The sequence below is a fragment of the Oncorhynchus mykiss genome, chromosome 19 (assembly GCF_013265735.2).
Source record: "Oncorhynchus mykiss isolate Arlee chromosome 19, USDA_OmykA_1.1, whole genome shotgun sequence".
Lineage (NCBI taxonomy): Eukaryota > Metazoa > Chordata > Actinopteri > Salmoniformes > Salmonidae > Oncorhynchus > Oncorhynchus mykiss.
In genome coordinates this window covers 39,101,393-39,124,694 of record NC_048583.1, presented here as the reverse complement: position 1 = coordinate 39,124,694, position 23,302 = coordinate 39,101,393, and the positions used below count along the sequence as shown (strand labels likewise).

Here is a 23,302-nt window from a genome sequence, read left to right as displayed (position 1 = left end):
CGGTTTGAAGCTCTAATGAAAGAGGACATCTAGCGGAAGAGATAGAAAGTGTCCCCAGAATCATAGCTGGTTGGGAAGGGTGGGGGCCATGACGTCAAAGTTGCTCCAACTTTCATGGCCACAAAAACTAGTTTGGAAGAATGCCTGCCCTGTGAGTTCTGCTATACTTACAGACATAATTCCAACGGTTTTAGAATCTTTAGAGTGTTTTCTATCCAATAATAATTTTTATTTGCATATATTAACAATTTTTGACAGATTTTTTTTCCAGTTTACTAGGGGTACCCAATCTCTCCAAAGGGGGCGTATGTCTGCCATATCCTTAACAACAATAAAAACTAGTTTCACTCAACACATGATCCTTTGAAACCTATCTTCTTGTTGAAAGTTATTCTTGTAAAAGGAGAACCTAACAAATTAGCAAGAACATCCTCTTTGATAACACCTGCTGCAGCTGCTACAAACTAGCCTACAACAAAAGCTAGCTAGCTAGACTGTGGGAAAACTACTGCTCGATATTGCACAGTGGCCTGTTGGCCTTCGAGAAGGCAGAAGTTTCCATACGTTTTTGTAAAAGCAGTTCCACCCATTACAAGTCAATGTGATTGGTTGATTCCACTCCAAAACGTTGCCCTAATACAGTTGAATGGCAGATGCTTCTGATGGCCTAGCAAATGGCTGACATAGCTAGCTTTATGCAACAGCTGGGTCTAATTCCTGAATTCTGATTGGTTAAAACCAAATTCTAGCCGGTGCCTATTCCACAAGTTACCACAGGCTAAATCTATGACAATAAAATGCCTATATACTCTGTTCCATCTGACTGTGCAATCCACTGTCTCATCAGCCCAGCCAGGCATTCATTTATAAACAATTTATAAACTACACTGCTCAAAAAAATAAAGGGAACACTTAAACAACACAATGTAACTCCAAGTCAATCACACTTCTGTGAAATCAAACTGTCCACTTAGGAAGCAACACTGATTGACAATACATTTCACATGCTGTTGTGCAAATGGAATAGACAACAGGTGGAAATTATAGGCAATTAGCAAGACACCCCCAATAAAAGAGTGGTCCTGCAGGTGGTGACTACAGACCACTTCTCAGTTCCTATGCTTCCTGGCTGATGTTTTGGTCACTTTTGAATGCTGGCGGTGCTTTCACTCTAGTGGTAGCATGAGACGGAGTCTACAACCCACACAAGTGGCTCAGGTAGTGCAGCTCATCCAGGATGGCACATCAATGCGAGCTGTGGCAAGAAGGTTTGCTGTGTCTGTCAGAGTAGTGTCCAGAGCATGGAGGCGCTACCAGGAGACAGGCCAGTACATCAGGAGACCGTAGGAGGGCAACAACCCAGCAGCAAGACCGCTACCTCCGCCTTTGTGCAAGGAGGAGCACTGCCAGAGCCCTGCAAAATGACCTCCAGCAGGCCACAAATGTGCATGTGTCTGCTCAAACGGTCAGAAACAGACTCCATGAGGGTGGTATGAGGGCCCGACGTCCACAGGTGGGGGTTGAGCTTACAGCCCAACACTGTGCAGGACGTTTGGCATTTGCCAGAGAACACCAAGATTGGCAAATTCGCCACTGGCAGCCTGTGCTCTTCACAGATGAAAGCAGGTTCACACTGAGCACATGTGACAGACGTGACAGAGTCTGGAGACGCTGTGGAGAATGTTCTGCTGCCTGCAACATCCTCCAGCATGACCGGTTTGGCGGTAGGTCAGTCATGGTGTGGGGTGGCATTTCTTTGGGGGGGGCCGCACAGTCCTCCATGTGCTCGACAGAGGTAGCCTGTCTGCCATTAGGTTCCGAGATGAGATCCTCAGACCCCTTGTGAGACCATATGCTGGTGCGGTTGGCCCTGGGTTCCTCCTAATGCAAGACAATGCTAGACCTCATGTGGCTGGAGTGTGTCAGCAGTTCCTGCAAGAGGAAGGCATTGATGCTATGGACTGGCCCGCCTGTTCCCCAGACCTGAATCCAATTGAGCACATCTGGGACATCATGTCTCGCTCCATCCACCAACACCACGTTGCACCACATACTGTCCAGGAGAATGCCCAGGCATTGTAGGGAGGTCATACAGGCACGTGGAGGCCACACACACTACTGAGCCTCATTTTGACTTGTTTTAAGGACATTACATCAAAGTTGGATCAGCCTGTAGTGTGGTTTTCCACTTTAATTTTGAGTGTGACTCCAAATCCAGACCTCCATGGGTTGATCAATTTGATTTCCATTGATAATTTTTGTGTGATTTTGTTGTCAGCACATTCAACTATGTAAAGAAAAAAGTATTTAATACAAATATTTCATTCATTCAGATCTAGGATGTGTTATTTGAGTGTTCCCTTTATTTTTTTGAGCAGTGTATAACCATTACATTTACATACGCATTCAGACCCTTTACTCAGAATTTTCTTGAAGCACCTTTGACAGCGATTACAGCCGCGAGTCTTCTTGGGTAGATCCTCGCAAGCTCTGTCAGGATGTATGGGGAGCATCGCTGCACAGCTATTTTCATGTCTCTCCAGAGATGTTCGAGTACAGACTCTGGCTGGGTCACTCAAGGACATTCAAAGACTTGTCCTGTCTTGGCGGTGTGCTTAGGGTCGATGTCCCGTTGGATGGTGAACCTTTGCCCCAGTCTGAGGTGTCTGGAGCAGGTTTTCATCAAGGACCTCTCTATACTTTGCTCAGTCTATCTTTCCCTCAATCCTGACTAGTCTTCCAGTCCCTGCCGCAAAACAAATCTCCACAGTATGATGCTGTCACCGCCACAGGGATGGTGCCTAGTTTCCTCCAGAGGTGACACTTAGCATTCAGGCCAAGAGTTAAATCCTGGTTTCATCAGACCAGGCAATCTTGTTTCTCATGGTCTGAGTGTCTTTAGGTGCATTTTGGGAAACTCAAAGTGGGTTGTCATGTGGAGAGCTGCAGAGATGGTTGTCCTTCTGGAAGGTTTTCCCATCTCCACAGAGGAACTCGGGAGCTCTGTCAGAGTGACCATCAGGTTCTTGGTCACCTCCCTGACCAAGTCTTTTCTCCGATGATTGCTCAGTTTGGCCGAGCAGCCAGCTCTAGAAAGAGACTTGGTGGTTTAAAACTTCTACCATTTAAGAATGATGGAGGACTCTGTGTTGTTGGGGAGATTCAATGCTGCAGAAATGTTTTGTTACCATTCCCCAGATCTGTACCTCGTCAGAATCCTGTCTCGGGGCTGTACAGACAACATCATGGCTTGGTTGTTGCTTTGACATGCAATGTCAACTGTGGGACCATATATAGACAAGTGTGTGCCTTTCCAAATCTTGTCCAATCAATTGAATTTACCGCAGGTGGACACCAATCAAGGAGTAGAAACATCCCAAGGACAATAAATGGAAACAGGATGCACCTGAGCTCAATTTCAAGTCTCATAGGAAAGGGTGAATACTTTTGTAAATAAGGAATTTCTGGGGGGTTTTAAACCTGATTTGGCTTTGTCATTATGGGTACTGTGTGTAGATTGATGAGGGAAAAAACATATTTTATACATTTTAGAATGAGATTGTAACGTAACAAAATGTGGAAAAAAGGGAAGGGGTCTGAATACTTTCTAAACGCACTGTACACTGATTGAAGTGGATTTAACAGGTGACATCAATAAGGGATCCTAGCTTTTACCTGGACAGTCTATGTCATGGAAAGAGCAGGAGGTCCTAATGTTTTGTACACTCAGTGTATATGATGCGCACACGCACACACAAAGCCTAGCAAAATAAATGTGAAATACTTGTTTATGTCTCCCATCAACGAAAGACCTCTGTCTAGTAGAGAGCTGGCAGAGAGGCCTTGTTTAACCACCTACAACATAAGAGAAATGGTTAAGACCTCAGGGTACTCCACGGATGAACAGACACACACAGTAACACACAAACACACACACACTGTCTATATAGAATGTGTTTCTTACCTTAAAGCTGGGAACAGAGAGCTGGTTGAAGGAGGCAGAGCTCTCCTCACTGGTGGGCGTGTCCAGGTCCAGGGGGCGGTGTAGTGAGGACTTGGAGGTCCTCTTATTGGTGGGCTGCTTCTGAGACCAGTTAGACACCTGGGGTGTATTCAGAAGACGGTCAGAAGGTTTAAGATGTAACAAAGAGAGCTGTCATGATTCCCTATTCTCCCTGATAAACAACAATGTAGGTGTAGGTTTGCAAAACTACCGGTAATTTACAAAAGTAACCCACATTTCTGATAACTTTGCCATAGCTTACATGTTAATTACCAATCTTTGGTAATTCGGTATTACTTTTTAAAAATGTATTCATATAAAGTATAATTTTTTTATATACAGTTGAAGTCGGAAGTTTACATACACCTTAGCTAAATACATTTCAACTCAGTTTTTCACAATTCCTGACATGAAATTCTCTGTTTCATTGGGATCATCACTTTATTTTAAGAATGTTTTTTAAGAATGTGAAATGTCACAATAATAGTAGAGAGAATGATTTATTTCAGCTTTTATTTCTTTCATTACATTCCCAGTGGGTCAGAAGTTTACATACACTCAATTAGTACTTGGTAGCAAGTGTCGGGTAGCCTTCCACAAGCTTCCCACAATAAGTTGGGTGAATTTTGTCCCATTCCTCCTGACAGAGCTGGTGTAACTGAGTCAGGTTTGTAGGCCTCCTTGCTCGCACACGCTTTTTCAGTTTCAGCCATCTATTTTGTGAAGTGCACAAGTCCCTCTCGTAGCAAAACACCCCCACAACATGATGCTGCCACCCCTGTGCTTCACGGTTGGAATGGTGTTCTTCGGCTTGCAAGCCTCCCCCTTTTTTCCTCCAAACATAACAATGGTCATTATGGCCAAACAGTTATTTTTTGTTTCACCAGACCAGAGGACATTTCTCCAAAAAGTACAATCTTTGTCCCCATGTGCAGTTGCAATCCGTAGTCTGGCTTTTTATGGAGGTTTTGGAGCAGTGACTTCTTCCTTGCTGAGCGGCCTTTCAGGTTATGTTGATATAGGACTCATTTTACTGTGCATATAGATACTTTGTACCTGTTTCCTCCAGCATCTTCATAAGGTCCTTTGCTGTTGTTCTGGGATTGATTCGCACTTTTCACACCAAAGTACGTTCATCTCTAGGAGACAGAACGCATCTCCTTCCTGAGCGGTATGACGGCTGCGTGGTCCCATGGTTTTTATAATTGTGTACTATTGTTTGTACAGATGAACGTGGTACCTTCAGGCATTTGGAAATTGCTCCCAATGATGAGCCAGATTTGTGGAGGCCTACAATTGTTTTCTGAGGTCTTGGCCGATTTCTTTTGAATTTCCCATGATGTCAAGCAAAGAGGCACCGAGTTTGAAGGTAGGCCTTGAAATACATCCACAGGTACACCTCAAATTGACTCAAATGATGTCAATCAGCCTATCAGAAGCTTCTAAAGCTATGATATCATTTTCTGGAATTTTCCAAGCTGTTTAAAGGCACAGTCAACTTAGTGTATGTAAACTTCAGACCCACTGGAATTGTGAAATAATCTGTCTGTAAACAATTGTTGGAAAAATTACTTAGGACATCTACTTGGTGCATGACACAACTGACTTGCCAAAACTATAGTTTGTTAACAATACATTTGTGGAGTGGTTGAAAAACAAGTTTTAATGACTCCAACCTAAGTGTTGGTAAACTTCCGACTTCAACTGTATGTATCCATATTGTCCATGAGTTTCTAGTGGATAGGCCATATGGTTCAATTCAACTTCACTAAGTTGACATGAAAGTTAACAGTAATATACCCTCCCTTTGCAACCCTATACAGGGGTGTCAAATGTATGTACAATACGTCTTACTTTTCCTATCTAATAATAATAATAATAAGATTTCAGGGATAAAGTAATGTGTCTCAGCCTTACCTGGTAGTGGGCCAGGTAACTCTGGTAGCAGGCCATGACGTGGGGCTGTCGTGTCACCAGGCCTGGCTCAGGGGTCTTCTCCACCTCCACCGAGCCCTCCTCCTCCAACCCCAGCGCCGAAACAAAGGAGGCCTGCGACTGGTGGCTGGGGATGGGGTGGGCTGGCAGCGGGGGCAGCATGGGGGGCATGGGTAGAGGCCTGGGCTCTGTGATGAGATCCCCGTTCAACACATAGGTGAGGGGGCCCTCCACGCTGTGGTAGATGGAGCTGCGGCTGGAATCACAACAGATTGGTTTAAATACTGCAAGCATGTGTTGTTTCCCTTTATTTTACTAGGTAAGTTGACTGAGAACACATTCTCTTAGAAAGTACGCGCTTAGGTAAGAGGGAGAAGGGTCGGGAAAGGAGGTGCAGTCATTTAGCAGCTACAGTCCCAACCTGTAGTGGTCCATGTGGTAGGGCTGCTGCTGGGGCTGATACTGCATCTGCTGCTGCTGCCTCCTCTTCTTCCTCCCAGGGTAGGTGCCTGGACCCTCATCTGCACTGCTGATGGGCTCAAAGTCCTCTGCTGCTGAAAAGTAAGCTTCGCTGTCAGCCACCGACATGCTGGAGTCGGCCGAGCGGTACTGGTGGAAGGTGCAGGAGTCTGCGGACGGCGTGAAGGGGAAGGAGCTGTAGCTCCGGCGCGGAGAGTCCAGGGCATTCTCGTCACTACGGGAGACCTCGCTGCTGAACTGGACGCCAGCGAGGGGTGGCGGAGGCTTGTCGGTGAAGACGGCCGCCGATAGGCTCTTGGTGCTGCCTAGCCGGGCAGACTGCATGGAGGACTGGCGCTTGAGGGGCGAGCGGAGAGGGGAGCGGAGGGAGGAGCGCTCCTGGGCACTGTTGGGAGAGATTGGGGAGCCCTCAGGGACATCTGTAAGAGTACTGTGTAGAAAGAAGAAGGGGTTGAGAATACCAAGATAATGCACTTTGGAATCAACAAAAAGTCAGCTTCTTCACTCTTCGTGGGCTTGTATGGGGGCTGTTGGTCAATTGTGAATATGTGTGAGCATTGTGTATGCCTGTTGCACCCCTGGAGCACTCATCTGCTACTCACTCTGCAGTGCTTTTGCCGTTCATGGGGAACATGCGTTCCTCAGTGCTGGGAGACGGGGTGTCCCTCTCCCCAGCCAGTAGGGGCAATGCAGCGCTGGAGGAACTATTTTCCTCGGAGGAGGAGGCCGAACTGTGGGAGCGCGGAGGCACCTGGAGGCTCAGGCGTTGACCCCGCATTCCGGGATCCGGGGCCGGACAGGGGGTACAGGTGTCCTTCATCACCGCCAAACCCTTACCTATAGAAGGGAATACACACTACTGTAGGTCACGTGCGTTCCAGTTACACAGATCAAAGCTTAAATGGAACAGAACAGCATCCTTGACATTTAACAATTTTCACAGTGAACCCAGATATGACCTCTGCATCGGTCTACAATCTCTATGAACTATAATCCTGTACCGTTTGATAAATAAATTATAACTCCCGTACCATCGGACAGTTTGGTTGTCTCCCTGGTGACGATCCACTCTCCAGGCTGCAGCAGTGATTGGCCGTAGCAAATGTCTGACTCAGCGCTGGAGGAGAAGGCAGAGCTCGAGGGGGTCTTCTCCTCCAGATGGAAGAAGTCCAGGCCTGTGTTGGTGCCCCCGTAGAAACGACAGCCCCCCAGGCAGCCACACTTATTCCTGCTTCGCTTGTTACGCCCTGTCTCATCTGACCACAGGAACCATAGACTGGGAGGAAGGGAAAGAGAGAGACAGCACACTCATGTCTCTGTGTTCTCAATGTCTGTGACTGCTGCTGGTGGTGGCAAAACCAATTTTCTTTAGGGATCCATTTCCCCCTATTTTCTTTGGGATCAATAAAGTGTATTCATTCCTTCCTCCATTCCTACCTCTTGGTGTGAGCGTCATGGAGCTCCAGGAACTGCCTCTGCACCTCGTACTTGGCCGGGTGGTCCGCAGCCAGTGCCACGTCAGCTGTGATCAGGGCAAAGTTGACCGAGCCAGCCTCCAACCAGAAGGATCTCCGCAGTACAGGGGGCTGGCCCAGCCCTAATCCCTGACCTGGAGAGGGCCCTGGTCGGACCCCGTCTGACTGGGGCTGTTGCTGCTGCTGTTCAATGTACTGGTGGATATATACGTCCTGAACCACAGCACTGATCCCTTCTCCTACTGCCTGATTGTGCAGGTTGCAGTTGGCCAGTCGGATGGCGCCGGTCTAGTGAAGGGAAGGCACTGTTTTTGAACTCCTGTCCTCAAGCAGGGCTTGACATTAATTTTCTAACACTTGTCACTCTGGACAAGTAGGACAGATTTTTTTACTTGTCCAAAAGCTTAAATATTTTTTTTTAAAAGGCCTGTAACACTATTTTTACATCATTTTAAGATTCAAGGAACCACTTTACAAAATAAAATGTATTACTATCTTTTTTTTTTTACCATAAGAAATATACAAAAATGTCGGCTACACACTTCCTATTGGCATCTTTGCATATTCAAACCTGTCTCAAAATACAACACTGCCCCTTTAAGGCTCTCCTGGAAGATGGTTGGCCACCCTTGGTAGCCTATTAAACATTGCAACATTACAATTACAACCAAATACTTTTTACATCGTTATAAAATAATTCCCTGCAGGGCTAGAAAATAAGGGCGTCCGGTCGTCCCTGGGATGATCAAAAATATTTATACGGTTCAAAACAGACTCTGGGACACTTCTGGGACCACAGATTCATACAAACAGTGCACATCATTTGTTTTATTTTTAAAGCAATGATGCAACAGATCAGACCGTTTAGCTTAAGATGTTGATAAAGTTGTATTTCTTTATAATATAAGCTCAACAATGTGCACATGGCTGTAGGCTATGCGCAAATATTCCAAAATGCAATTAGCGGGAAAACACTGTTCTCAAAAGCACACCGCAAGCGTGAGTGGATCCATGTGACAGAGATGAAAATATCAGTTCGAAATAAAGAAAGAGGGGAGATCTAAAGATGCATCAACTAGCATGGGTTACTAATATGACTAGGATTATTCCTTTGGCTGCCGGACGATAAAAGAACGTTGATTTGAAAACCAATAGAACAAGAGAAAAATGCTGATTTCAATGTGTTTACAGTGCCTTCAGAAAGTATTCACACCCCTTGACTTTTGTTGTTTTGTTGCGTTAGCCTAAATTAAAAATGTATTAAATTGGATTGAATTGTTACTGACCTACACAAAATATCCATGTCAAAGTGGAATTATGTTTTAAGACATTTTTACAAATTGATTCAAAATGAAAAGCTGAAATGTCTTGAGTTAATAAGTATTCAACCCCTTTTTTATGGCAAGTCTAAATAAGTTCAGGAGTAAATATTTGATAACAAGTAACATAATAAGTTGCATGGACTCACTCTGTGTGCAATAATAGTGTTTAACCTAATTTTTGAATGACTGTCTCATCTCTGTACACCACACATACAGGTCCCTCAGCAGTGAATTTCAAATACAGATTTCACAAAAGGTTTTCCAATGCCTCACAAAGAAGGGCAAATATTAGTTTTAAAAAACACCCATTGAATATCCCTTTGAGCATGGTGAAGTTATTAATTCTACTTTGGATGCTGTATCAATACACCCAGTCACTACAAAGATACAGGCGTTCTTCCTAACTTAGTTGTGGGAGAGGAAGCAAACCGCTCAGCGATTTCACCATGAGGCCAATGGTGACTTTAAAACAATTAAACTGTGATAGAAAACTGAAGATGGATCAACAACATTGTAGTTACTCCACAATACTAACTTAATTGACAGAGTAAAAAAATATTAATTATCATCTAAAACATGCATCCTCTTAGCAACAAGGCACTAAAGTAATACTGTGAAAAATGTGAAAAAAGCAATGAACTTTTTGTCCTGAATACAAAGTTCTATGTTTGGGGCAAATCCAACACAACACATTACTGAGTACTACTATCCATATTTTCATGTATAGTGGTGGCTGCATCATGTTATGGGTATGCTTGTAATCGTTAAGTACTGGGGAGTTTATCAGGATAAAAAAAAAAAAGAATGAAATGGAGTTAAGCACAGGAAAATCCTAGAGGAATACGTGGTTCAGTCTGCTTTCCACCAGACACTGGGAAAATAATTAACCTTTCAGCAGGACAATAACCTAATATTTCTGTAAATTAGATATTTCTGTATATAATTTTCAATCAATTTGCTAAGATTTCTCTAAACAAGTTTTCACTTTGTCATTATGGGGTATTTTTTTGTAGATGGGTGAGATTATAAATATATATATTTTTTAATCCATTTTGAAATTAGGCTGTAACAAAATGATGTGGAATAAGTCAAGGTGTAAGAATACTTTCTGAAGGTACATTATTTATGTAATTAAAAGTCTCATTAACCTTTGGCAACATTTTCTGCCGCCTCCAGGTCAGCATCGGTTCGGACAGGAGGCTGTAGCCAATATGCATATCATCTACACTTTGACATGTGAGCTTTTTTTATTTATGTAGGCCTACATGAAACATTCATTTGAATATTAATCCAATGTTGGCCTCTCTGATCCAATTCTGATTGGAGTAATTGTTTGATATTGTGATTTTTGGGGGATATTTTTTTACTTGTCCATTTGGACAACTTAAATCTGTATTCTTCTTGTCTGACTTTTTTAAATTACTTTTTTTACTTGTCCCAGCCATGAGGATAATCGTTAATGTCGAGTCCTGTCAAGTACCCCCTAACGTTAAACATTTTGTTCTGGAGTTTAAGAATTACCTTGATGTTGGCTGCACAGCTGTGCTCCACTATGAAGAGGTCGGCCCCATCCACAGCCAGACGGGTCATGGTGTACTTGAGCTCCTCAGAAGTCCGGCAGTGTCCAGGCAGGCAGGCCATCTACAAGAGAAGAGAACAGAATAGTTACACTGGTTTATTACTGTCTTATATTTTTTACACAAATATAGAAAACCAGAAAACCAGCAGACTACAGATTCTCTAGTATGTGATTTCCATGCACGGGAAAGTGTCTAAGTGTTACCTTGGAGTCACACACACGGCGGTCCACCCCGTGCTGGCAGATGACGGAGGGCTTGGGCTGTTCCAGCTGGAACTCCCGGGAGAAGACGTGAAACATGTATGTCTCGCCCCACTCCATCACACTGGCCAGCTGAGGAACAACACATTCATTAGATATACACACAGACACACACAGAGAGAACAGCAGTGTAGACAGACCTGTGGCATGGTGACTCTCCCAGTGAGGGCCCCGGCTTGCATGTCTATGAGCCAGGCGTACTCCAGGGTGTCTGTGCCTAGAGGCAGGCCCTGGGCTGAGAACATGGCGTGGGCACGCATCTGCAGACCAGACAGACTCAGGTGGCCGTCCCTCAGAACACCATCAGATGTGGGCCGCTGTGTGGATACAGGTAATAATTAGGTCTGTCAAAGTTAACGTCTTAACGCATTAATCACATCTCCATTTCTTCACCACACGCTTAAGCGAACGCGTTTCCACACAAAACCTTTTAAGTGCAACACACAACACGCTCTGTGCTGCTTACAGTGTGCACTTGGTCTCTGTAGTGCTTTCTATCTCTACTGTGGTGCTTAAACATCCACTATGCACACAGCTTTGAGCAACCATTTGAAGGAAAACTTACAGAAAGTTCAACCATAAATACATTCCTAGGCCTCTCTTTAGATAACAGGAAAAGCATAATTTGTACAGAAGCAGCTAGCTAGTTATGCTAATGTTAGCTAGCTAGCTAATCAAAATAATGTTTACAGTGCCATAGCTGATTCAACTCTAATTTCCCACAATGATTTTGATCAGAACAGGATATCCATTCCATTTAGCTAATGTTTTTGTTGTAGTTCTCAGGTCAAACTATTTAAGCAAATGGTCACACATTTTTAGTAGTAGCAGCTTGTGACTAGTTCGTGTTGAAGAACATGGATAAGTAGCCTAGGTTAGATCTAATAGCTTTTTTATATATTACATGAACTCAGACCTGGCTGATCCGTTGTTATTGTCTTCTGTGGAATTGATAACATTGTTGGACAGGTTTAAAACCTTCTTTTTCCCCTAAAGTCAACCCTGAATGTTTAACAACTTGTGTGTTCATGCAAGTGTTAAACTGCAAGAACAAGATGGAGTAGGCCTACTTAAACATTGGGAGCATTAATAGCTAGCTATATGCTGTGGTGTAAAGTACTTAAGTAAAAATACTTTAAGGTACTTTTTAAGTAGTTTTTTGGGGTATCTGTACTTTACTATTTATATTTTTGCCAAACGTAACTTTTACTTCACTACATAACTAAAGAAAATAATGTACTTTTTACTCCATAGATTTTCATTGACACCAAAAAAGTACATTGACAGGAAAATGGTCCAATTCACACACTTATCAAGAGAACATCCCTGGTCATTCAACCCTACTGCCTCTGATCTGGCGGACTCACTAAACACAAATGCTTTGTTTGTAAATTATGTCTGAGTGTTGGAGTGTGCCCCTCCTATCCGTCAATTTTTAAAAAATGAGAAAATTGTGCCGTCTGGTTTGCTTAATATAAGGAATTTGAAATTATTTATACATTTACTTTGACTTTGATATTTAAGTACATTTTAGCAATTCCATTTATTTTTGTTACTTAAGTATATTTAAAACCAAATACTTTTAGACTTTAACAAGTATTTAACTGGGTGACTTTTACTTGAGTCATTGGTATCTTTACTTTTACTCAAGTATGACAATTGAGTACTTCTTCCACCACTGGCTATATTGTATGTCAGTGACTTTTGTGTTGTTTATGTTGAAAATACCATTAAAAGGTTCTGATGAAGAGTATTTAGTGTTTATTTCCCTTACAATCAAAACAGATTGCCTATAAGTAGTTTTTGGCACATTTCAGCAAATTCAAAAATTGTGAATAATGCCATTATTTTTATTCCTTATTTTAATCGCATTACAGTGCTAGTAATAATAATAAACTTGTTGGAGCCTAAAGACAGGTGGGATTAGCTTCCTATATGCATATACACGCATCACACAAACATCCAGACATTATGCATGCACATCTATCATACATTCATCACAAGCAAACAATCTTGTGGAAGCACAAAACAACCTCTTAGAATGGTTAGTTCCTACAGTTTGACAGTCAAATGGTAGTATTGTGCGATGTGCATTGCTAATAGGTAAAAAGTGTCTATTTGATTCTTTGCAATTCAAATCTTCAGCCAGTTGATCAACATTCACAGTACTCTCAAATTATTGAGCCACATACCCACAACAAAAATGTTGCAGTCTATTATTCTCAGCAGAACTCAGTTCTGCAGATAATTGCATGAGGGAAGAGATTACCAACCAGGGCATTTCAGGTAAATCTCTGAGCTCTTGAGGTTCCAGTAATAACAAACCCATTGCTACTGCTAAGCATACAATCATAAACCATGTTCTGCGCCATGTCTACATCAATCCAGTGCTTTTAAATCCTTGTCAACATGAACAAGTGCACCCCTTGAAGTGAAATGTGAGGGCTCTTGTATGAATGTATCACTAAAGCTCCTTTCCTTTCGATTATGATTGACTCACCTGGTAGTTGTCACTGATGAATATGTGAGCCGGTGAGAGCACAAGCTGGAGCATGGTCTCTTTGTAGCCCTTTTTCATCTCAAAACACAGCTTCTCTAGGAACCCCGAGGGGGCTTCAGGACTGTCGCTGCCGCAGTGCTGTCCAGACACACGTGGAGAGAGAGAGTTAGAAGAATGTCTGGGTTAAGGGGTATCTCCAGCACTGGTACAACTGGTACAAAGTGGTGCTGATAGACAACATAATGTGTTAGTTGCTGATAAAGATTGCTGGTTGTTGCAGGGGTAGGTGGGGATGGACTTACCATGGGCAGGCGTCCGTGCACCTTGTAGAGGTTGATGAGGACGGTGATTTCCCAGGGGCGCAGGGCCAGGGGGTGGAGGGTGGCACCATCCCTCCCGTCATCGTCCAGGCCCAGTGGAGACCAACCCAGGGTGGAGGAGGTGGACAGGGAGGACAGCACAGGGCTGGACACCGCCTCCTCAAAGTCTGTGTACATGTCGTCCTCACCAAAGTAGTTCTCCTATAGAAGGGGGAGAGGGATGTGTGGAGGGTTAAATCTTGTGACATTTTCTAACCAAAGGGCTGAATCCTTGATTTGAAGAATGTACAATTTACTCAAATGTTTTCCTCAAATCTCGCATTTACCCTCCCTAGGGGGTTTCTGGATGTCTATGAGTCTGCACAGTTTCCTGTGCTGTATGTTGTCTCCCTGTACTGTACCTTGATGGAGACGAGGGCCTTGAGCAGGGGCCCGTAAAGGATGATCTGGGAGTCGGGGGACATCTCTATCTCCACATGGAGCCTGTCAGGGGGCAGCTCAGAGGGATCTGTGGTCACCCTGCTGTTGTGGGCAGAGCTGCGAGGTGGTGGCGGGTGGGGCACAGACGAGTGCTCAGGGGGGCGCAAGGACGACAACATGGCATCCTCCATCTCCGACACTGCAGGGACAGAGAAACACTCACGTAGAAGTACAGAGCAGGAACATATAAACGCAAATGAAGTTAAACATCTTAGGAATCTGCTCACAGGACTGCTTGAGCTGTTTGTCTGCCTTCTGGGGGTAGATGGGGTGCCAGGTGTAATCAATGATGAGCAGGAAGTTTGGGACGGTCCAACAGTCCACCCAGCCAGCTCTGAAGCACAAGGAACAAATGGCATAGTGAAATGGTAATTACATAGTAATAATGATTTACTTGTTTATTTCTTTGGGATACAGTGAAACAAGCACCACAAAGGGCTGTGGTTGACATGAAATTTTGTCAGACGCTTATTGTATCACAGTAATTGACCGTTAATGAACATAAACGCATTTAGCATCTCCAGGCCTCCACGCATACAAGCTGCATGCATGACTTTGGAACATCTAGATAAAAAAAAAAAAACTATTATAAATCAATTGAATATACACCATCACAATAACTCCATTATTTATTTTAGGTCTAAAGAAAATGTATTTCAGAAGAACAGAAAATGAGTTGGCCTACGGTATGTTATCTGGCTATGTGCCATCCCATAGGCTGTTGGTTTGTTCATTTAGCAGACAAGATCTGCTTAAAAGTCCCATGCCATTATTTTATAGGGTGAGTATTGTCAAAGTGAGACACTTTCTAAAAATGTGCTTTCCCGGAACACCTTACAGAATCATCCCATTGTCTTAACCCCCAACATGATACCATTCTAAATAGCTTAAGAACTCTACTGCACTATACAAAATAAAATAAAAAATATTAAAAACAGGATGGATGACTTCTTCAAACACAAATTGTCCTGAGACTACTGTCAGTCAATACTAATATACTAATATTTTCATATGAATTAACTATTAATTATTATTTTTTAAATCCCTATTACTATGCTATTCAAAATCAAATACAATTTCACTAATTGTAGGTTAAATCTGAATTTGTTTAAATTTAGGCTAATATACCAAAGATACTATCTTAAATCAGTATTTGTTTATAAAACATTTTCTGCCATGTGTAATTTGCAGTAGGCTATGTATTGTATAAAGGCACAATCATTATTTTAATTCAGTTTTTTTTTTCGGGCTTGGGCTCATATATAGGCCTATATTTATGCACAATATCTAATATGCATATGGGTGGTTTGAATTAATCATCACCTTGGAAAGCGCTGTCCATTTCGTTGTTAGGCTTTGAAACAACATCCACAACAACCATGTTTTTCACTGTTTCAACCTGTTGTTGAACTTCTTTCTTCAAATTCATCAATCACAGTGAGGTGAGTTTTAAAAGAACATACTGTTTTGATGTGTTTAATGTGATTTTCAATTGCATTTGCATTGCTGTCAGAGTGGTTAGAGGGACAATAAAGCCATGAGTATGAGGCCATTAGCACTCTGAGGATTGTTAGCGAGTTGGGTACCAGTAATGTGTATCCAAAGTACATAAGAGATTACTGTGTTTACTGTGGTCATGACTTCCGACTGCTGGTGTGGTGGTAATACAATCACCGCAACAGCCCTAGCATCTCTACCACACAGTTTCCTAGTAAATGATGGCTAAATACTGGTGGAATACCGTTAATTAAAGTGTTAGTGGGTCTGACTCACTCTGCGTGGGTGATGTTCCTCCAGCCGGACTTGTTGAGTTTGGGAGGGCCGCCATGGCTCTGGCCCTGGCTCTCCCCAGGCATGCACATGTCAGGTGGCAACTTGCTATTCTGGTAGTCCTTGGCCAAGGTGAGCAGTGGATACCTGCTGGGGTGGCAGTCTGGCAGGGAGAGCCGCAAGTCTGTGTCTTCAGCCTGGGATTAACACAGAGACACAGACTTATACGTGCCCACATCGGGAAGTACTGTAAGGGTACTCCTTACATGAAATGATCTTGAAATCATGAAAAATTCCATCTGCTATTAGCTACTGTACTCACCCTCAGACAGAACCTTGTATTGCAGGTGGTAGGGACATACTCATTAAAAGGCAACGTGAAATCAATGTTCAAAGTCTCCCCACAAGCAGCCAGATACACTGAAAGACAAAGGGTTATACAATATCAGTAAAACATGAATCATTTCGATTCTTATGTGCATCAAAAGTGCAGGCAAATTGTATATGTTCACTACATACAATGTTAAGTTCACTCCTTGCGAATTCTTGAGTTTGTTCATCATTTAATTCCAACAGCTGTCTCACCATTCTCCTGTTGCTTAGTGGAGCAGTCGATCCAGTTGTGCTGGTTGGCAGCCCAGAGCATCTCAAACTGGTGGAAGACAACCTTGAACTTCCAGGCGTAAGGGACAAAAGAGTAGATATCCGGGGCACCGTCACTGGCCCAGTCCCCGATCAGGTCTAGAGACGGACAAGAGCGAACCAAAGTGTCTACATTCAGCAGCGTTTGATTCAGTACAATATGTGTACATCAAATGTCTATAGTGCAATTCCATGCCAAATAAGCCCGCAATTTTCATTCTTAATTGGGAGGAAGATTGTTTGACATGGTTTTTACATTTGTATCAACAAAAAAAATTCATGATGAAAGTGGCCATTTTATGCCCTTTTTAGACCTAGACATACCTACTGTAAGACCCTATGCTCTGTAAACCGTGCATGATAGACATCTTGGTGTCATTATAGACCTTATAGTGTGCTCTAAAATATGGAGTATGTCTTGATCCTGAAATGAAATATTTCACATGAATTTATCCAACATAACACATTTTATTACTACCCTTGTAGATTTAGCTTATTTTAAGACATTGTTTGTCACAAAATACTCTACAAGTACATTACATTTCAGTGTATCCAGAGTATGCTCTTTCGTAATTCTGAAGGTATGATCAATTGATGAGCACCACCAACACAGTGAATGTGGAAAATGGATTCAAAGGTAACTCCCTCTGCTGCTGACTTGCTGAATGTGCGATCCTAAAGGACGGCGGTGATTGGTTATTTACCTATTAATTTGTATGTATAAAATGGGTCATATCAGAGAAACTTCTCCGCTAGACATTATTTGGGGTGTTTTTTTCAGTCTCCCTACATATTTATGAGAGGATGTTTCAGACAAAATTATGCACTATGGCTGTATTTTAATTTTTTCGCGCCTGCAGAATTCATCCAATGTCGTCATTGGTTGACTGAACCTGCTCTCTTCCTAGAGCTGGCCGCCAAAACGAACTGAACACTCCGCTTGGAGTTTAACAAAAGGCACCTAAAGGACTCTCAGACCATGAGAAACAAGATTCTCTAGTCTGATGAAACTCTTTGGCCTGAATTCCAAGCATCACGTCTGGAGGAAATACCCCATCAGACCAGAGAATCTTGTTTCTCATGGTCTGAGTCTTTAGGTGCCTTTTGGAAAACGGCAAGCAGGCTGTCATGTGCCTTTACTGAGGAGTGCCTTCCGTCTGGCCACTGTACCATAAAGGCCTGATTTTTAGAGTGCTGCAGAGATGGTTGTCCTTCTGGAATGTTCTCCCATCTCCACAGAAGAACTCTGAAGCTCTGTCAGAGTGAGCATCGGGTTCTTGGTCACCTCCCTGACCAAGGCCTTTCTCCCCCGATTGCTCAGTTTTGCCAGGTGGCCAGCTCTTGGAAAAGTTTTGGTGGTTCCAAACAGCTTCCATTTAAGAATAATGGAGGCCAGTGTTCTGCCACTTCTTGGGGACCTTCAATGCTGAATACATGTCAACTGTGGGACCTTATATAGACAGGTGTGTCTTTCCAAATCATGTCCAATCAATTGAATTAACCACAGGTTAATGAAGTTGTAGAAACATAAAGGATGATCAATGGAAACAGGATGCACCTGAGCTCAATTTCCAATCTCATAGCAAAAGGTCTGAATATTTATGTAATTAAGGTATGTTATTTTTAATACATTTTCAACCATTTCAAACAACCTGTTTTCACTTTGTCATTATGGGGTATTGTGTGTAGATTGAGGAAAAAATATCATTTAAGAATGTTTAAATAAGGCTGTAACGTAACAAAATGTGGAAAAAGTCAATAAGTTTGAATACATTCCAAAGGCACTATACACATACACACTATTTGTTTTGTATATTTTCCTTTTATGTTCCCCTAGCCCTACCACCCCTCCCTTAATTGGATAAAACTAATGGACAACAACACTTGGGCTTCTACTTCCATCTTATACATACTACATACATTTTACGGACAAAATGTATTTTACTCCCATCAACCCTAATCTACCATTTTGTTAAAACACGTATACTTGCCAACCTTTGTTTAAACGATACCGCTAAAACAAATGATGGTGTAAGACTGAAGCTAGTTTATCCAAATACAATTCATGAATATCACAATGAATTGATAAAGAAGTCGAAGTCAGCACTTGATTGTTTTTTTAATAACACCATTATATATAAAAAGGTTTTGATTTTTACTATTTTCTACATTGTATTTTCTACTAGTGAAGACAAACTATGAAATAACACATGGAATCATTTAGTAGCCAAAAAAAGTGTTACATGTTTTATTCTTCAAAGTAGCCACCCTTTGCCTTGATGACAGCTTTGCACACTCTTGGCATTCTCTCAACCAGCTTCACCTGGAAAGCTTTCCAACAGTCTTAAAGGTGTTCCCGCATATGAAAAACAAATTATTGTCCCACTAAGCGCAAACCAGATGGGATAGCATGTCGCTGGAGAATGCTCTGGCAGCCATGGTGGTCAAGTGTGCCTTGAATACTAAATAAATCACTGACAGTGTCACCAGCAAAACAGCCCCATACCATCACACCTCCTCCTCCATGCTTCACGGTGGGAACCACCGGGCGGCAGGTAGCCTAGTGGTTAGAGCGTTGGACTAGTAACCGAAAGGTTGAAAGATTGAATCCCCGAGCTGACAAGGTAAAAATCTGTCGTTCTGCCCGTGAACAAGGCAGTTAACCCACTGTTCCTAGGCAGTCATTGTAAATAAGAATTTGTTTTTAACTGACTTAGTTAAATAAAGGTTTAAAGTTGTTTTGTTTTTTTTTACACACAAGATCATCCACTCACCTACAACGGTGGTTGGAACCAAAAATCTCAAATTTGGACTCATCAGACCAAAGGACAGATTTAAACCTAATATCCATTGCTCATGTTTCTTGGCCCAAGCAAGTTTCTTCTCATTGTCGCCCCGATTTAACCTCAACAGGGGGACAAGGCAGGGTTGTGCGCCGTCGCCTATGCTCTTCGCCCTAATTATTGAACCGCTCGCTCAGACGATTAGATCTCATGCAGCAATACACGGCTATAATACTAAAGTTACTCTAAATAAGATCTCTCTATACGCAGATGACATCCTCCTCTATGTAACAGAACCCCAGGCTAGTATCCCAGCTATTCTTGATGTGATCAATTTGTTTGGTACCTTCTCGGGATACAGAATAAATTGGAACAAGAGTGAATTAATGCCCATACGGTCGCAAAATACCTCCTGGCTAGAACATCTCCCATTTAAGTTATCTTCAGAAAAATGTACCTACCTAGGAATTGTAGTTACCAAACAATACTCCTTACTATTTAAAGATAATTTCCCCCCTCTGATACAAAAACTCAAAGCAAACATACTATTTTGGAGAACTCTCCCAATTTCTCTGCTCGGAAGAATTAATGCCATTAAAATGGTCTTCCTCCCACAACTGCTCTACCTACATCAGAACATCCCAGTATTCATACCTAAATCCTTTCATAAACAACTGGACTCAATTATCAATCCTTTCATCTGGGATTATAAAACACACAGGATAGGTAAAAACACCTCTGTAAATCCAAGATGGAAGGAGGATTGTCTCTCCCAAATTTTATATTTTATTACTGGGCCGCTAACCTCCGCGTTGTTACGTTTCTGTTGGATGACGTACTTCCGGCATCCAGCTGGCTTAGTATGGAGCGTGAGGAGTGTCACCCCTTCTCTATTGGCGCTGTGATTTTGTCGCCTGTCAATCTGGAGATGTCACTTTATTGTAACAATCCTATTATACATAGCACAGTCCGAATCTGGAAGCAAATTAAAGTCCACTTTGAGCTTAGACCAATGTCATTCATGCTCCCTGTCGCCAGGAATCCCTCCTTTGCCCCTTCTAACCTTGATAACACCTTTGAGCGATGGGGAGAGTTGGGGATAAGTACAATAGGGGATTTATACATAGAAGGGACCTTTGCTTCCTTTGAGTTGCTGAGGGGAACTTATAAGGGGGGGGGATAGGGGGGACATCTTCCCTCTTTCTTTCTACGTGTCCTTGTTCTGTATGTCGTGTTTTGTATTATTTGTTCTGCACCCAGAACTCTGGGTCTTGTTGTTCCTGTATGCTCTTTTATGGTTAGATAAGAATTGTATACCTGTCTTGTATACCTATATACCATTCTTGTGTGTGTTCAATAAAAAATATTTGAAAGTGTCTCCTTACCCCTCCTGTCTCAGCCTCCAGTATTTATGCTGCAGTAGTTTATGTGTCGGGGGGCTAAGGTCAGTTTGTTATATCTGGAGTACTTCTCCTGTCCTATTCGGTGTCCTGTGTGAATTTAAGTGTGTTCTCTCTAATTCTCTCTTTCTTTCTCTCTCTCGGAGGACCTGAGCCCTAGGACCATGCCTCAGGACTACCTGACATGATGACTCCTTGCTGTCCCCAGTCCACGCTTAAAGCCTCTACATCTTGCTGAATTTATCTGAACATCCATCTGAATTTCTGTCGGTGTCCATTTTGAAAGTGCTGAACGAATAGGCCTACCTCGTTTGCTTGCACTTACTTATACTTAGAGCTAAGTGTTAATGATAAGAATAAACATTATGACACAAATCCACAAAGAGTCAGTAGTAACCACATTTGTTTAAGCAAGTCAGCCATATCAGCTATGGTTTTTAAAAAGGCAGTAAATGAGGCTGAATAAACTGTTTCACTGTCAGACAAGGCTCCGCTGACAGCCAGGTGTAGCAGTGGTAAGGATTCACTCCATGGTGCTGAAAGGAAAGCTCTGCCGTTGGGACAGCTTTATGTACAGTTTGTGGGCACTGTTTGTCAAAAGTCATAGTCAAATCCAAATCAACCGAATACAACATGAACGGCATTGTTGGATAACAAAAAATATTTACAAAAAGGTAAAAAAATTAAATACAAATAAAAAGTAACACTATATACAAGGGGTACCGTTACCGAGTCAATGTGCGGGGATACAGGTTAATAAAGGTGGAGGAGGTCTTTATTCCAGTGAGATTGCTAAAGCGAACACCGCCATGTTTAGTTTTGCCCAACCTAGATTGAGGCACAGACACGGTCTCAATGGGGATTGCTGAGCTAACTACACTGACTGTGCTAGTGGCAGACTCCACCAAGCTGGCAGGCTGGCTATCTCATTGTGGAGCTAGGGGAGTTAGAGTCCTGTCTATGTTCGTAGATAAGATGAGAGCACCCCTCCAGCTAGGATGGAGTCCGTCACTCCTCAGCAGGCCAGGCTTGGTCCTGTTTGTGGGTGAATTACAGCAACTGCAATTAGAAGGCATAATGTTAATGTTACTACTTAGCTTCGGCTGGTGGAGGTCCTGACGAACCACGTCCAGATGAAGCGTTTTTATAGCTAGTTTCCGAGCTGGTCACGGGTGCACCTCAGCCGCGCTCAAGGTACTAAACGATATCATAACCGCCATCGATAAAAGACAGTACTGTGCAGCCATTTTCATCGACCTGGCAAAGGCTTTCGACTCTGTCAATCACCACATTCTTATTGGCAGACTCAATAGCCTTGGTTTCTCAAATGACTGCCTCGCCTGGTTCCCCAACTACTTCGCAGATAGAGTTCAGTGTATAAAATCGGAGGGCCTGTTGTCCGGACCTCTGGCAGTCTCTATGGGGGTACCACAGGGTTCAATTCTCGGGTCGACTCTTTTCTCTGTATATATCAACAATGTCGCTCTTGCTGCGGGTGATTCCCTGATCCACGTCTACGCAGACGACACCATTCTGTATACATCTGGCCCTTCTTTGGACACTGTGTTAACTAACCTACAAACGAGCTTCAATGCCATACAACACTCCTTCCAACTGTTCTTAAATACTAGCAAAACCAAATGCATGCTTTTCAACCGTTTGCTGCCCGCACCCGCCCGCCCGACTAGCATCACTACTCTGGACTATTCTGACCTAGAATACGTGGACAACTACAAATACCTAGGTGTCTGGCTAGACTGTAAACTCTCCTTCCAGAGTCATATCAAACATCTCCAATCCAAAATCAAATCAAGAATCGGCTTCCTATTTCGCAATAAAGCCTCCTTCACTCACGCCGCAAAACTTACCCTAGTAAAACTGACTATCCTACCGATCCTCGACTTCGGCGATGTCATCTACAAAATAGCTTCCAATACTCTACTCAGCAAATTGGATGCAGTCTATCACAGTGCCATCCGACTTACATTTCCCTCACTAACTTTAAACACCAGCTATCTGAGCAGCTAACCGTTCGCTGCAGCTGTACATAGTCCATCTGTAAATAGCCCACCCATTCTACCTACCTCATTCCATATTGTTTTTATTTACTTTGCTGCTCTTTTGCACACCAGTATCACTACTTAGTATCACTACTTACACACCATCATCTGCTTATCTATCACTCCAGTGTTAATCTGCTGAATTGTAATTACTTTGCTACTATGGCCTATTTATTGCCATACCTCCTCATGCCATTTGCACACACTGTATATAGACTTTCTTTTTTTCTATTGTGTTGACTGTACTCTTGTTAATTCCATGTAACTGTGTTGCTGTTTCTGTCGCACTGCT

General features: G+C 42.7%; 1 protein-coding gene across 14 annotated transcripts in view; it reads right to left on the bottom strand.

The window, feature by feature from the left end:
- LOC110497798 (transmembrane protein KIAA1109 homolog) overlaps positions 1-23,302 on the bottom strand; it is a 128,876-nt gene that overhangs the window by 76,517 nt on the left and 29,057 nt on the right. For all 14 annotated transcript variants that reach the window (XM_021574170.2, XM_036954757.1, XM_036954759.1 and 11 more), the window contains exons 14-30: positions 16,711-16,866; positions 16,448-16,545; positions 16,129-16,322; positions 14,583-14,689; positions 14,277-14,494; positions 13,858-14,076; positions 13,556-13,693; positions 11,196-11,372; positions 10,999-11,127; positions 10,737-10,856; positions 7,856-8,181; positions 7,450-7,694; positions 7,021-7,255; positions 6,360-6,848; positions 5,921-6,194; positions 3,965-4,102; positions 3,785-3,855 (exon numbers count right to left, since the gene is read on the bottom strand). In XM_021574170.2, coding sequence (XP_021429845.2) covers positions 3,785-3,855; positions 3,965-4,102; positions 5,921-6,194; positions 6,360-6,848; positions 7,021-7,255; positions 7,450-7,694; positions 7,856-8,181; positions 10,737-10,856; positions 10,999-11,127; positions 11,196-11,372; positions 13,556-13,693; positions 13,858-14,076; positions 14,277-14,494; positions 14,583-14,689; positions 16,129-16,322; positions 16,448-16,545; positions 16,711-16,866 — 3,334 coding nt within the window. The remainder of the gene's footprint in view (positions 1-3,784; positions 3,856-3,964; positions 4,103-5,920; positions 6,195-6,359; positions 6,849-7,020; positions 7,256-7,449; positions 7,695-7,855; positions 8,182-10,736; positions 10,857-10,998; positions 11,128-11,195; positions 11,373-13,555; positions 13,694-13,857; positions 14,077-14,276; positions 14,495-14,582; positions 14,690-16,128; positions 16,323-16,447; positions 16,546-16,710; positions 16,867-23,302) is intronic.